This window comes from Pezoporus flaviventris, unplaced genomic scaffold (assembly GCF_033815535.1).
Source record: "Pezoporus flaviventris isolate CSIRO_AGI_PZ_B2104156 unplaced genomic scaffold, CSIRO_AGI_Pfla_v1 ptg000031l, whole genome shotgun sequence".
NCBI classification, from domain to species: domain Eukaryota; kingdom Metazoa; phylum Chordata; class Aves; order Psittaciformes; family Psittacidae; genus Pezoporus; species Pezoporus flaviventris.
The window spans coordinates 34,041,333-34,057,253 of NW_026892579.1; the positions used below are offsets into that span (position 1 = coordinate 34,041,333).

At 37.2% G+C, this 15,921-nt stretch overlaps 1 protein-coding gene across 3 annotated transcripts in view; it reads right to left on the reverse strand.

Moving 5' to 3' along the window:
• Positions 1–13,405, reverse strand: part of MYOM2 (myomesin 2) — a 78,501-nt gene extending 65,096 nt beyond the window's left edge. For 2 of the 3 annotated variants that reach the window (XM_061460670.1, XM_061460668.1), the window contains exons 1-6: positions 13,263–13,405; positions 6,293–6,426; positions 5,131–5,250; positions 3,514–3,652; positions 3,159–3,316; positions 2,194–2,286 (exon numbers count right to left, since the gene is read on the reverse strand). In XM_061460670.1, the coding sequence (XP_061316654.1) occupies positions 2,194–2,286; positions 3,159–3,316; positions 3,514–3,652; positions 5,131–5,250; positions 6,293–6,399 (617 nt within the window). In that variant the 5' untranslated portion in view covers positions 6,400–6,426; positions 13,263–13,405. Of the gene's footprint in view, positions 1–2,193; positions 2,287–3,158; positions 3,317–3,513; positions 3,653–5,130; positions 5,251–6,292; positions 6,427–11,625; positions 11,685–13,262 lie in introns of all 3 variants that reach the window. The other variant, XM_061460669.1, reaches the window with a different exon arrangement.
• Positions 13,406–15,921: the final 2,516 nt, after the last annotated feature.

A 15,921-nucleotide genomic window follows, 5' to 3' on the forward strand; every position in this document is an offset into this window, starting at 1 on the left:
AGAAAAAAAAAAAAAACTACTCCAAATACATGTGCAGAAAGATACGTATGGAAAATTGAGAGCAAATTGACACATGCTTATATAAAAACATTACTTATATATATTTTAACCACTGCCTATACATCCATTGTTTTCAATACACAAATCATCTAATGACAGTAATGCACTATCAAAACATTAGTCCATTTTCTGCATGTTGATTTTCTGTCTTTTGGGACAGAAAATACAGCTGATAGTCAAGTTTTGAGATAAAAAAAAGATTAGTTGTAAATAAACAAATTTAAGGTTAGAAACTTGAATTTAATTAACTGTATCAATCTGTGGTAAATAAATCATAACAGTCCCCAAGGTATTCTTTTAAGAGAAGATGGGAAACCTGGAAGAGAACAGCTAGGTATCTTTAGGTGGCAAAAAGGCCACACTGACACACAGAAGGAAAGAGAAATGGAGCAACGGTCTCTGAAGATGGCAGCTTGATTCAATGCGAGGGAGCCTGCATGAATACCTGAAGGCCTGAGACTAATAAACAAAGGGTAATGATAGGTGGGTGTGGGAACCTGAGTAGGTGCCAATAAATGACTCTGTGGTGTGTCTGATTAAATATGGCTGGGTCTGAACACTCCCAAAGCTGATTGTGGATGGTGACTGAATGACTGATAACAAGCACAGGAAAGAGAAAAAACAGCACCAAGGGGATGTAAGCCACTAGTACTCTTCAGCCTGATGGTTACAGAGGCTCAGAAAGGATCATCAGCACTGATTCTCATGTCTTCAAAAAGCCATTTACTCCCAAAATGTCACAAAAGGAACCTACATACGACATATCCAGCATCTGGACCCTACAAGCAGTTGCTCATGGACACTAACCAAGGGAAATAAACACAGTCAAAGACACCGACTGACTGTGAGTCACAGTCACCAAAGTTTCATCTCCTGACTCACTCACAAATCCAGACAAATGAATTTTCCCTTTTCCCTGCTGCAAGGGAGAGGATTGCAAGAGGACAACCTGGTTTTATCTTTTAACCTCCTGCTCTTATCTCCAAAAGAAATGTTGGTGGGAAGGATCAGCTGTGTTGAGACATCTCATGGATGCAGCAGTCAGCAAGTAATCCATGTCCTAGGGGCAGAAGATTACATGAGTGTTTTAGAAGTACCTGTAAGTACTACTACTCCTTGAGAAACATCCCTTAAGAAGCAGCAACATAGTAATTCTTGCTACCAGCTTCTGTACAGAGGTACATTTCTCCCATCCTGAACAATGAAAAGGTGGGCAGTTGGGCTGACAGGTCATCCCAGACTGCTACAGGACGAAAGTGGTCTTTCCCGAAAGCACTGTACTAATGCCACAAGACCGTGCTCAGGGCTGCTTCCACTGGGGACAGATGGAGACAGGATAGAACATGAAATGTTTGGCTAACAAAGTGTTAGCCACAAATATTACAGCTGTTTCAGCACAGCTGATGCTCATGTTCTGGATAAATTAAAAGTGAGGTTTTGTGTCTCTGCTCTACATATTAGCTTTCTTTTTAAACACCACAGTCATATCTTCATTTTTCTTTGGGTTTTTACACTTTTACAAAACCTTGTACCAAGTCACATGAAACATTGTTTAGGACAGCACGGGATTAGTTTTGGGAAGCTGTTCTACCCCAGCATTTTCTATACCGCATTATTTTGAAAAATTAAATTAATTAAATTAGAACCTTTTTAAAAACTAACTTACACTTCCTTACTTTTTGGAGAACAAAAAAATGGAGACCAAAATGCAAACTTACCCTAATATATAATACTAATAACTAGGTATCCTTGTGTGATCAGCTAAATTTTAGCTTACCTTAAAGAACTTCTTCACGGCAAGAACATAAAACACAGACATTTTTCCACTTTGAATGCTGAGAACATATAATTCTAATAAGGAACTACCATTCTTTCATCTACTTCCTTCGCTTTTTTTATCTTCTTATAGATTGCTGGAGTTAAATAATTGAAATATCTAATTTTTCATTTCATTTTCATGATCTAATATGCAGCAGCTTAGTTAACCTTCTCCAGCCTAAATGTGAGTACCACAAAAAATTGTGCTGAATTTAACAACTGTCTTGCAGCCTTTGTGTGAATTTTTAACTGTATTTGATACAAAATGCTTTGCTTACAGTATACAAAACTGTTGTACATCCTAGAATAATCTACCTGTTTATATGCAACACATGTACTCCATATTTGCTTTCAATTCTGTACTTTGTTGGATCACTTGCAGGGCTAATCAATTCTTCATTTTTGTACCTGAAAAATCAAGAAAAAAAGAACTAATATCTATTAGTCTTCACTGCATTAGCTTAGTAGATTTTTACATCCAGATATCATTCACTATCATCTGAGCTCTCTCTATAAATCTTCTCTACTTGTATAGAGTATTTTCCAGCACGTATAGATAGTTACACACTGGGCCATGAAGGCAAAAGGGGGACCATCACTCTAGTAAGCAACTGGAAAGAGAAGATGTGCACCTAAATCGGAAAAGCAGGCAGTGAAGGAGAGAGAAGATGGCATGTGACTTGAACTTTCCAGTCCACTTGCCATGACATGACAAAACACAACACGAAAGGAAACTTTGTCTTAGATCACAGTAAAGCACTTCATCACAAATAAGGGAAGCTGCAACAGGATTGTGCCTCAGGTTAGATTTTCTGTCTAGCCTGGGCCCTCGCATATACAGGACAGCATTTGTCCAGAGAGTAGGGCAGCTTCAGAGACGTTACATTAATGTCCACCTCAAGAGAGGCTGACACAAGCTGAACACAGTTACAGCCCATGACAATAATGTACAAGTTTACACAGGCTTAGCAAGTAGTCTGTCTATTTTGCTATTTGCTACTTCATCATGAGGGAATTCAATGGCCAGAAAGACTGGAATGCCTTCCACAGCCTGCCTTCTGAAATACTTGAGTTTGCTTCTCACATTGCACAGGGCCATTCAGCAAGTTGTCCTCCCACTCCTTCTACTGCAGTATCAACTGCTACAATCCAGCACATCTATGAGGATTATAAAGGAGGTTTAACACAGCCATTATGTATGTGACACTTATCAGTTAAGCCATAACTTACAAATGAAAAGAGCTTAACAACATTTTTAGAGGGCTAGGAAAGTCTCTTACCATTGTACAACAGGGGTGGGAAATCCTTGTACAGTGAAGCAAAGGCTCACAGACATATTTTCCCAGATAGTGTGAGACCTCAGACGTACTAGTATTTCAGGAGCTCGACTTATACTTTCCTCAAGAGCGTGTCTTTCTAGAGCCATGTTTTCTTCCACCTATTAAACACAGGAATAAAATTTTAAAAAAAAACAAAAACACATCTAGCAGAAGACTCAAATAGGGTAGAAAATCTAATCTCGAATCCACAAAGTTAAAAGATGGCAAATCATTATTGCTGTTTGAAACACAGGCCTCAGTTTCAGTATATCTTTTAATTCTGCTTGGATAGGAACAAAAAGGTTTGGCACCATACCATCCTCTGTATTTCAAGTCTGTCCAGATGTTCTCTAGCACGGTGCCTGGCTGTGTGAATCTCTTTTTCCAAAACAGACAATTCATTGGCAAACCGTATTCTTTTCTCTTCACTTGCATGAGTCTTTTGTTCATGGGTTCTGTAGGACAAGAAAACATATCAGGTAAGATTAATTGATACGAAGCTTTAAGACTGTCGTTCATACACATTAGGCAACTGAGAACTCTGAAAATGTGTCAGCAAGATGTAAAACTTCGTTTAAGAAATATTCTTAGAGCCTATTTGCCTATCTTAATGAGCATGTGAAATGAATATGAATTTTCTTTCATTGTCTTTTACCCTGTATATTGGTGCCATAGACAGCTTCAGATTTTGAAAGCTGGCATGATCACATTGATGATGTACCCCACAGTCCTAGTCCTCTGATAATTGAGATCAAGAACCTGCCTGGTTTCCTTCTGGCCCCTAATTTTCCATCCCATCAACATAAGAAGGCAGAGGAGTGCAGGCATGTTCTGTGCCTGTTTGTATCCTAGTAAGTGTTGGGCCTTGCTTATGGTGTGCCTCTGGCCCTAGCAGCTGGGATGCTCTCCATGGGCTGTATCAGCTGAGCTCACCTGAAAAATACAGACCAAGGAGTTCACAAGGATTTGATGAAATCCATGCAAAAAGGCTGTCCCTGGGCAAGAGTGACCAGGAAGTATTCTAGAAACTACCAAGAAAAGACAGCGTTTTGAGAAAATTGTGGGTTGTTCTGTGAAAGTCACGCTCCCTAGATTTCTCAGAATTCCTAAAAACACCACACCCAACTTGCATGCCACAAAGCAAATAAGAAGACTTGCATGAAGTGCAGTGAACAGTGGACCAAGAAGTTATTTGTCCAGTATTTTAAAAAATATCTTTTTACCATTTCAATGTATTTTGAATATCAGCCTTGCTCTGCCACATTTTTCTTCTCAATTGATAAAATTTGAGACAGTTTGTTATAAAATAGAGCATACAAATTAGCTTAATTTTCCTAGAACATTCAGGTTCTAAGATATATCTTTCAAAACAATCAAAGTACCAGAACCATATGGATGTATATGATTTTCACAACACATTTTCTACAAATATGGCAGAAATTGTTCTTGTAGTATAAATTATCTATGTCTTTGGTACTGTTACAGGAGAGCATGGCAGAGTACAGTCAAATTCTCAAGCAGGAACACTGCCATCAGCAGCACACTTACTATAGGACTTCATATCAAGGCTGTAACTGAGATGTGACAGTAAGAATTCAAAAAAGTTTAAATTGATTCAAATCAGAAATTTAGGAATAGTGGAGCAGATCTATTCAAAAATTGGTTTGGAATCCCAGACAGATTCTAATTTATTTTGGTTTTAAAGCTGTTTTCAAAGGTCAGAGAGGAGATTAGAGGAACAACTCTGGGGTAAAATATGAGACTGAAAATGGCACTCAGTCATTTAGTACTTACTCCAGGCAAAATAGATTATTGAAGAACAGTGATAGAGAAGCTTCCAGACTTGTCAACTTTAAAAAAGCCCTGGTAGAAGAGCAATATTGAATGGGACCAGGCCCACTACACAGGTCAGGTGGGACCAACAGAGCTTTACCTTTTCCTAGATTCTTGTATTGCTTCATGAGCCAAGCTGCGTGCCCTCCTGGCACATAGTCTGCATGTTGTTTTTCCTAGGCCAGGTAATTCATAATAAGCAGCCCGTCTGGAAGCAGCCCTTCAAATATAAAAGGCATTGTTATAACCCAGTGATTCTGGTAAAACACAAACTTGCAAAAGTCAAAGAAATTACCTTAAATGAGCTGAATACTGTGACTGAGCACAGTTCAGTGAGAAACCCACTTTGCATTCCTCACTGACTGCACTAGGGTTCCACTTCCACTTGTTCTTCAAGGGCCCATCATTATCTGTCACTGGGGATTATCAGGCATTTCATTCTATTAAATTTATATTTATCTCAGTCTCTAATCATTCAAGTTCTACTATAGCACTTCAGTGAACTATGAGTACAAGCCTGTCTAATACACAAGTCACACAGAATCCCTAAAACATTATTTCTAAATATTCCTGCCTTCTTATACATCACAAAACCTTCTGTATTAACTCTTCTCAGCCATAAGGTAAGCTGGACAAGCTAGACAGCTAGCTAGGCTAGCTATGCATCTTTACTGAGAAGGGAGGCCAGTGATTCTTAAGCAACCAAGATCCAATGCTCCAGACTGGGATACAAAGAATGTGTATCTTGTGACTAAAACTCTGATTTTGCATGTGAGAGGATTTAATCATTTATTTAATTTTTAAAAAGGAAATTGAATGACAAAACTATAATTATAAATAGCCAACTTTAGAAGAAATGTCCTCATATCATATGGAATAATGGGTAAAAAATTGTTTCTGTGATTTATAGTAAATTTCATGGCAATTTTTCTAAAGTCAGATTTTCAATCAGAGTCTAAAGGGAAGAATTTCCAACTTGGAGGTAGAAAACAGGACAGATCCTGAGCTGAAAAGTCTGTGTAGGTGTGCTGCAATGTAACTAGAAAGTCTAGCTATGCTGGTGGGAAACTACAGACAAGGAGCATCCCAATGAAAGGAACTGGAAAAATATCAGAATAAATTCTGATTTATTCAGAATTAATTCTTAACAAATAACAACTGGGGAGGAGGAAGGAGAACACAGGAAGAAGCTTACTATCTTGATTTTAAGAACCAAAATTAAAAACTCTCTATGCTCTTTATGTGAAATACACGGTACTTACTTTCTTGCTGCATATTCCTCAAGGACGTATCTTGTCTGAATGTTACGGTAGGACTGATCAAAGTGCTTGTGCCTCCTCTGGTAAAATGGCACTGCTACTGAAGACATATTTCAGTGTGTTACAATCAGTAATTCCTACAGAAAGAGAAATCACATTTAGCCATATATTTCAGACACTTATACTGATATTTTTCTATACGTAGACATGTATGTGTATTGATGAATATATGTGGGCATGTCTATATGTAGACATGTATGTGTATTGATGGATAAAATTCCATCCATTTATGACAAATAAAACCATCAATGGTACACGTGGGTCTCAGGCTATACCTTAACAGACAAGCACTGTAAACTAAGGAATCGTAGATGATCGAGCTAGGAGAGAATTTGTTGGATCACTTTTCCCCTTCTTTGCAGATGTCATTTAACACCTCTGTAGAAATTTCCAGAGATGGAAATTTGACCTTTTGGGGTATTTTTAGGTGTTTCAGCTCTCTGCTCTTCAAAGCTTTTATTTTTTTCCCTGTTGCAATTTGTGCTGTTTCTTGTCCAATTCACCATGACAACAAAAAATAGACTGTATTCACCCACTTTTGCAGAAGCCTCTTGATTTTGCTCACATTTCCTTTTAGCTCTCTTGTTTAAACTAAACAAAGCTGGCTCATTCAGCCTTTTCTCATGGGTTATTTTTTCTAGACCACCTATCCCTCTGGTGGCCTTCCTATGGGCTTTCTCCAAAGCATGGAATAGTTTGATCTGTATTTGGATAGAAGGTTCTCAGAAATGTTCAGGGAGGTCCCAGAAGCAGTGTGGGTTGGAAGAGTACATTTCCCACTGAGTTGGAGTTAAGCAAATTCCCAGCCATGGCGAAAAGAACCTGGAGGAGACCAAATCCCTTTGGTTATTAGAAATCCCTTTGTGCTCATTAGAAATATGACAACTTCTTGCAAGTGGGGAATACTACCAGCTGTGCCCTGAGTAGGTGCCAGCTTGTGTAACTACAGCCTGCTGAATACATCCCATTTACAGTCACAGTGGGATGTGGGGCTTTTTATTCCTGGGCCACTTGGCCTGAATAGTGGTGAGGGATGCCAGGGGGCAACTGAACAGCCAACACCTTCCCCATGAGATGTCTGCACTTCAGTGACAACGGAAACAAATTGCACGTATAAAGTCTATAAGCTTGGGCCAAATCCTGAAGTTTTTCAGTCAGGCAAATTCCTGCAATAGCAATCTTACATTCTTCTTTCTAAAAATATGATGTGCTGTATAGGAAATCTAGATCTCATATTTCAAGAATAAATTGCTGCAATGAAATGTAGAAAATTATTTTTTCTGCATATACAGTCTGGCTAGTAACACAATCAGAAACAACATTAACAAGTCACACTAAAAAATCATTAAAAAGTCTTGATAATATTTGTAATTTTTCAGAAATTTTATCATTGCTTCCCATTCTCAAATGGGGATTTTACAGAATAATTTTTCAAAACATGAGGCGCTAATAAAATATTTCCATTATGTGACAAAAAACATTGTTTTCAGAAAAAGTAATAAACATTTAGAAACTTATTTTCAGCAATATTTTGTTGAAGTACATTGATTTCATGTACTTTTCACAAAGTAAAGATTACTGAAGTAAAAAAAAAAAACACAAAAAACAACATGGAATTTGAAAGCTGGCAATGACACAGTGACTGAATTTCTTCAGTTTTGAACTAGATCTCATTTTATCAGAAACCACCTTTTTCCTGAACCAGGAAACTTTAACTGAATTGATAGGAGAGGAAATGAAGGACTGAAATTCTGAATTTAGCAAGTCACTTCATTCTTCATTCATGCTTGTTTGGCATTCTTTTCTGAACTGTATAAAATTAAACTAAAAAAAAAAAAAACAAACCCCCCCCCCAAAAAAAATAAAATGCAACACCCCCCCCAAACAAATAAAATTAAAAAAAAAACAACAGCATGTTTTATGGGCTAAGAAATTGAATCTTTAAATTCAGTAAAATACCCATAAATGCTATATTTTCAGCATATAGTATTTGCCAACAAAAGGAAATACTGGTTATTGACTAAGTACAGTAATATATTTCAGCTGTGTTTAGTTTTAGGTATTTAAAAGTAGAGTCAGATGCCCCCAGTCATGATGTCATGTTTACATCAGCTAGTTTTAATTTTCCAAGAAAAAGGTCTCTGCAGGAGAAGACATTAGACATATTTAATAGCAGGTATATCTTATTAAAAGTAATAAGATCTAAACAGATGAATCTTTACAATTTATATCCTGATAGCTGCATCTTCTGCATAATCCATATTTACCATATATGTTACCTTTCAAGTCTTTTTCAAGAGATAAGAGAATGGCAAATCACACCTTCAGGAATGAGAGCTTTACACAAAATACCAGAAGCTGCAAGACAAAACCAGAACAAGTTTATAACATTACTATGGGACACTAATGAAGTATATTACCACATTTCTAGAGGAACATGAGAGTTAACGTGACCCAAGATAGTACAGTACGGTGCAGCAGCTCAAAGGGATGCTAGCTTAGCTAGGTGCCCTCATGCAATGCTGAGCTGACATGAACATAATGTTAACTAGTCATACGACATGTCTTAGTTACATGACACAGTTACACAGGCCTGTGACTAGCCTTGGCTTCTCCTAGTTTTGGTATCTGTACATGACATTAGGTTATACCTGAAGACATTAAATAGTGGTTTTCTTTACGCTGTCTAACTGTGACTATTGTGTATATGACATTTGACTTCCCCCTTCGTTCATACATCAACTGGTCAGTTAATGGTATAATGTTCCCTCTTTTCTATTTATAGTTAAACTTTTCACCTAGATGAAGGTGCAAAGGGCAAACCAATAGATTAAGGGGTAGCCTCAGCTGTTAAGTGCTACTCATGTTTACATGAGGCCCAGTTGAATAATTCTGTGAATTTATCAACGTGCAATTTATGTGTTGCTATGTATATAACTCCCGCTGAGATCTGACACAGAAGAGTTGCAGAGTAGTGGCCATGTGTTTGGAGGGATCACAGTCTGGGTTATTTTCGTTTTTGAGATAGGAGAAAATATCTTTGCCATTTTCAGTTCAGCCTTTTCCACTATATATAAAATTTACGTTTTAATTGGTGTTTCTTCTATTAATCAGCACCCAAGATTTATCAAAATTGGGTTCAGATGTTTTCACATTTATCCAAACATCCTTCTAATAGAAGCAAGCGTTGCATCCACTTGCAGCCTCCATACAAGCAATTAATGGAGCTTACTAGCAGCCAGACTTGTTTTGCCTTCTGTTAACACAGAGGGGAGCTGCTTGGCAACAATTCCAAATATAATAATCATCACCAGTTAATTACAATGATGCTTGCAGAGTACATATTTAATACTTAATACTGCTTCAAAGACAAGTATCTAAAGAGCAAAATCACAGCCCCACTGCAAAACCAGCTTCAGCAGTCTACAGAAGATGTGGGGTGCCTTGACTTTATAATAAGAGAAGTTTCTATTGTCTTCCTAAGAGGAATGTGTTGACTACTTTCTCAGTTTTCCTCTAATACATATTAATGTGAGATGTTTGAAATAGATATTAATATTTAGTCGACCTTCCACTAACACAGATAACATGATACGCAGGTGACAGCTTAGCCTTACTGAACTTATTGATTTAGGTGAACCATGATATTATTACTGGCAGTCATTGGAAACCTAATTATATTGGCAAGTCACTTGATGACATGACCCAAAGGGAAGATGCAGGCAGTAGTCTGGAAAATGCATTGTGAAATAATAACCAACAATATTTCCCCATGGGAAATTGAAAATTTAATAACAGAAAGAAAGGCATAAATAGACCAAGAGAAAGATAAAATAATTTTCTGGATAATTGTAACATATATATGCCCTGTGTTTCACAAAAAAACTTTGAACTTCATACATGCAGATCCTATTAACATCCTTAGATTTCAAGAAAAAACCCTGGAGTTACAAGATAAAATGGTCCTAAAATACTTAGTTTCTCACCCAACCTTTATTTTTTTAGTGGAACAGAGCACCATTGTACTCCTACCTTTATTATTATTATTATTATTATTACTATTACTATTACTATTTATTTCTATGACTGTGAATGCTGGTGACATCAGAAGGATCTAAACTGCACTAATCTACGTACTGTAGAAACCACTCAGTATTAAACCTAAAAAAAAATTCAGTCAGTCAAAATGTCCTTAAGAATTAATGATATAAAATACAAATGAATTAGACTGTTCAAATCAATTTACACAAATATACATTTCCACATGCTTAGCAGCCTGTACAATAACAAATTATACTTGGCAAGCAGTTAAAGGTGGAGTTCCTGGCCCAGGATATGTATAGTTTCATGCCATAGTAATGCTGATATGAACAGAAAACAATAATCTAGGACCATGTGACAACAGGCCACATTCTTGAGCAGGGAAGCCAAAGGTCTGATATAGACATGGTTAGTTTGATGTGAGTTAATTTAAGATTTAAAGGACAGGCAGTAAATTCTAGCATGATGACACAGCCTCAGACAGCAGGCACACAACCAAACAAATTGATGGATGGGATTCACAAATGCCATAGGAAGAACATGATTGTGCTCACCATAGATAAGTAACTTGCATTCCTAAACTCAGGAGACTCCTGTCATGAGCAATGCACTACGGCATGTACTTTCTCTGCCTGACCTGTCAGTGCTGTACCATGCAACATGCACTTTCATCTCTGTCCTTGTCCATCAGAAGTGTCAAAAACAATTCATGGGCTCTTGCCTGACCTCATGCTGCCCGTCCTCCTCATTCTGGCTGAAAGATCAGTACATCCTGCTCCTACACATGTATCCTCATTCTTGATCTTCCTCTGTATCTCATCCTTCTTAAATAGCTTTGACCATTTGTATTGACTTTAGGGTTTGTCCTGGTTTTCCCATGATGCCGTCATTGTTTCCTCTACCCCTCTGTAGTTCTGCTGCTTGTTCTCAATATTGTTCAAAGTTAAGTATTTTTAGGAAGTCTTGTTTCACCAACTTATATTTCTATGGTACATTAAAGCTTATGATATTTAGCTGATAAAATATATAACATTCCATACAACCTATATACCACAGTGAAAGATAAACAAAAGGAAATACTGATGACCTTCTAGTCATCAGCTGATTCTGCTGACCAGCTTAAAGAATTACTATACTGCCTCAGAAAACATGTGGTCCTTTCCAGACGGTTGTATCAGTCCTGTAGAAATTGCCATAGATAAAAACATAAGAACATTTTCCCCCAGGGAACTTACTTTGGTGGAAATCTTGTAAAAACAGCATGAATCATTATGTAGCTCATAGATGCTGCAGTCTAAAACAGAATGGGATGTAGAGGGTCTGATACCATCTTTCTCATTTTTGTAACAAACTTTTAAAATGCTAATATATCTCTCCAGCCTTCTGTTTCTGTGCACGTGTGTATTTAGATCTCACACAGAAAATCATGTTCTGTGCATTAAAAAGGATGAACTTAAAAAACACACAATATACTGGCATTTTAAGATGCTTCTGTCCTTTCTATTAAAGAGGCTTTTTCCTTCTGCATAATCAGAATTCAGTTTTAACTTTTTTGACAACAGAATACAAACTCTTCTAAAATCAAAAAACATATGGAATTCTCATTTGCTTAAACCCCACTGAATTCCAGACATTACTTAGCAAGCTTGTCTTTTCTGACATCTTTAGCTACATCACAGCTGGTCTTAAGTTTTACTGATCATATTTCCTTTGTATGGGAATAGTATTATCCTAGTTTCACAAATCAGTTTTAAACAGAAATCTTGTGGACAAGTTCAATCTGGTTCCAATTATCCCCAGAAGTGCATGTATTACTTTCCTCAGTAAACCTTAATCTGGAGTTCTCTCATCTAATTCCAGTAATCCAAATACCCAGCAAAGCACCATTTTCAAGCAGCTGACAATACTGGCCATCACAGATGTGTCTATTCTTTATTAATAATTTTCTAAAAGAGCTTTCTTATGAATTCATGATCTTACATGACTGGGAATTAAATGAGGCTGAATTTGCGCAAATTGAATTGAAACCTTGCCATCCTAACATTGCAAATGCACAAGAAGTTACAACATGTTCCAATGAATTTTTAAGATTTCCCTTCACTTGGCAACTGCATTACATCCCCTCAAATGGACAGCAAGGAACGTGAGACAATGAGATGATGAAAGTCACTTCCCATCATCCCAAATTTCATTATCCTTCATTACAATACTTTCACTGACTCATAGGTATTATCAACACACAGGCATATTTTCAAGAGCACAAACACGATTTCCCAAGGCTCTATCAGTGGTATTTAGCTGGAATTTTCATGTGGCACAGAACACATCACATAGCCTAGAGCAATACAAACACCAGAAATGCATCTTCTGAAGACATGTGATCAGAAGTATGGTAGACAAAATATTAAAGCAGAATTTTTTGTCCTAGCTACATCTTATTCTTCAGCATGCCAAATAGTTTTGCCAGCTACTATAGGATTTTATGCTTGATTATTTACACACATACTTCAGATAAATCATGTTTTGTCTTCTTACACAGTATAGCATACAAGAAAGTTGCATTGCCAATATATGTATAGTTGTGGAAGCTCATATACCAAGAGAGCAATGGATTGGCATTATGTAGATCTTTATATGTAGAAAGAACATAGGAAATGTAATACAGAATAAAATCAAGCTTACTATACACAGAAGGAAACAATTTTACTTTATTTTTTTCCTTATCTTTTCATAAATCAATCTATGTCCTGTTTATTGCTTGCTTTCCCCAAGGAAGGTAATTCTTTTTTTTTTACAGAGAAGTACCCAACACCTCCCACAATCACCCTCATTTGTTCTGAACAAGAAAAACCTAGATGAAAAATGGACTTACCAAGGGATATAGAAAAATTTCAATGCAGAGAGGAAGACCAGCCTTTCCCAGCTTAGTAAACTCTGGCTGAGGAACACAAAAATAATTCCTCTCTCTAAAGGCTACTGCCCCTTCACTCCCATTTAAGGGAAGATGCAGGGCTATATTTAGAACTAACCAAGTGATTCTCCCAAAAGTGAGGTCAGCCTAATAGGAAATAAGGGTGTCATATAAAGGCAGAAGAAAAGTCCTACACCATGTGCAGTTCTACTCTGTGTTTTAATAAAAGATAGACCTTGATCCTAAAAGAAGTTGTTTATATTAAGAGTGGGGTTTCTTTTCACAGCAATATCAAGTACATTGGAAACATTTTAATGTCAGAAAACAGTTTAAACTTTTTATTTAGAAATCATTGATGCTTTAAAATAATCATTAACTTAGAAGACCAGTGAGGAGACAAAAACTCCAGAATCTTATTAGCACAGACATGAGATCCTCTTGGTGTCTTAGGCTGTAAAATGAGCCTCCCTGTTGCCTCATTAAGAGCTCCCTGAATTTGAGAACATGGTTGCAATATGCAAAGGCATAGCAACTTATTGACATGAATTTAAATAAAGACCACTTTCTAATCACTATTTCCATCTCCATAATGTCACCAGTCAACTTGAGAGAGACTTTTCTGTTTTGCAGGTAAAGGAGGAAGAGTTAATATGCATAGAGACATATACAGGCAGAGATAAAAAACACAGCCAAAGCACTAAATTCTGTGAGACTCTGATGGTCTCTGATTACTGCCAACTAAAATGGAGTTTTGGTGTTTGTAGGGCTCCAAGATTTCTATCCAGAAGCTCAAAGGCACTGCTGTGGTGACTCTGACATGTTCAGATGCAATGGGCTAGTGGCACTTTCAGATCTGGTGAGTGAGGGCTCTATCTGCTCCATTCTGGTGATATGCAGCCCCATAGGGATTTTTCCCATTATATGAGCCCCTGTGCAGGAAGAAAAAGAAAGGGAAAGGAAGGGAAGGGACTCTGACAAGGCTTTGTGACAAGCATAAGGAAATAATCACATTCCTCTTATTCTGTCTAGAAATATGACAACATGTCTGGGAAAACCTGGCTATATGGCAGACCTAATCAACCCACGTCTTGGACCATAATGACTCAAATATCCAGTGAATCAGCAATATACAATAAGTAGGGAATTCATTGATATTCAAAGTATTCAAAAATAACAATGTCTATTGTCAATTTACTTATACAGGAATGCAGTCAAGACCAAAGTCACTAAATGACAACTAAGATCATCCAGTGCTTGGTATAAGAAACTTTGATACGTGAACAATGTTCTTTGAAGTCATGCTTTCTTCTTATGCATACACATATGGGAAGAAAAGCAAAATGTGGAAAAGCCTTTAACAAACTGATTCATATCACATCCACAGTATTCATCCAAGTTTTCTAAATAGCTCTGGTAAGGATCTTCTTACTTTCTTATTGTCTAGAACTACAGTTTGCTTGACACAGACTTTTCCCTTCCTCCCATTGGTCTTAAATTATAACTCAGTCTGACAGAATTAGATCTACAGAGACAGACACAGTGGAATGTGTGCATATGCACTGAGCATAAATGCTGCTTCGGAGCAGCTGTCAAAGTAATTAGCATGTAATAATCCAGAGCAAACACACTTTGCTTAACTCCTTCTTTCCTACTGCCTTTTCCCGTGAGAGGTAAAAGGTCAGTTTGCAGGAAAACTTTAAAGTTCTGATTATACTCTCTGCTCTTAATTTCTTGCTCTATATTGGTTAAAGAACTGAAGGAATGTACAGCCTGCTCTGTCTGCCTTTACACTTGATCTCTCTTCTATTTAAAGTTCTTTCTTCAGGGTGTGGATGGATGTCAAAAATGTTAAAGTGCACCCTGAGAGCTCTGGGGAACACACCATAGGCAAGAACAATCCATGCAATGGGGCTAGTCTCAGGTTGTCTGCAGGTAAGTCAATAAATAAATTCTCCTTCTCTTCATAAGTACTCACAAAATAGGATAGAAGAGAAAACTGCACTATTGTGTTATTCAGTGGTGTTGAAATTTAGTCAGCAGAGCACCAAAAATTATCCAGCATTTTAATCACTAAATAATTTGTGTTACATTCTCAAACTTCCTGCCTGACACTAAAGGCATCTTCTGATCCCACTTCCCAAATAGAAGTTCTTCCCTAAGAGGTGTTTTTTTTTAAGCAGAGATTTAGCAGGGTATCAAAAGGATTATTCAAGTGCTTAAAACTGAGCATGTGCTAAAATCCTTTTGTAAATGTGGTATTTTAGAATTATTCTTTATCTTATACCAGTCCTTTGATGTGGGATACAGGCTTGAGTAAGGACTCAGCTACTCCAGTAAACCGGGAGACAAAGACCTGAAATGGAGCTCAGAAAAAAGATGCATTAGCTTTTTAGCTGCTGGAGGAAACATCCATATAGTAATGAAATGAAATGTAAAGGTGTTAGAAGAGGTAAGTTTTTAGCCTGTAAGAGCATCTGAATAGTGGCTTGTGCTTTGAGCTTTATCCAGTTCCAAGAAAACCTGATGCATCTTTACATGGCAGCTTCTGAAGTCCAGCTTTGTGATATGTTAGCTCTTGAATTCTTCAAATGTTTGAAGCATATATATAGTTTCATACAAA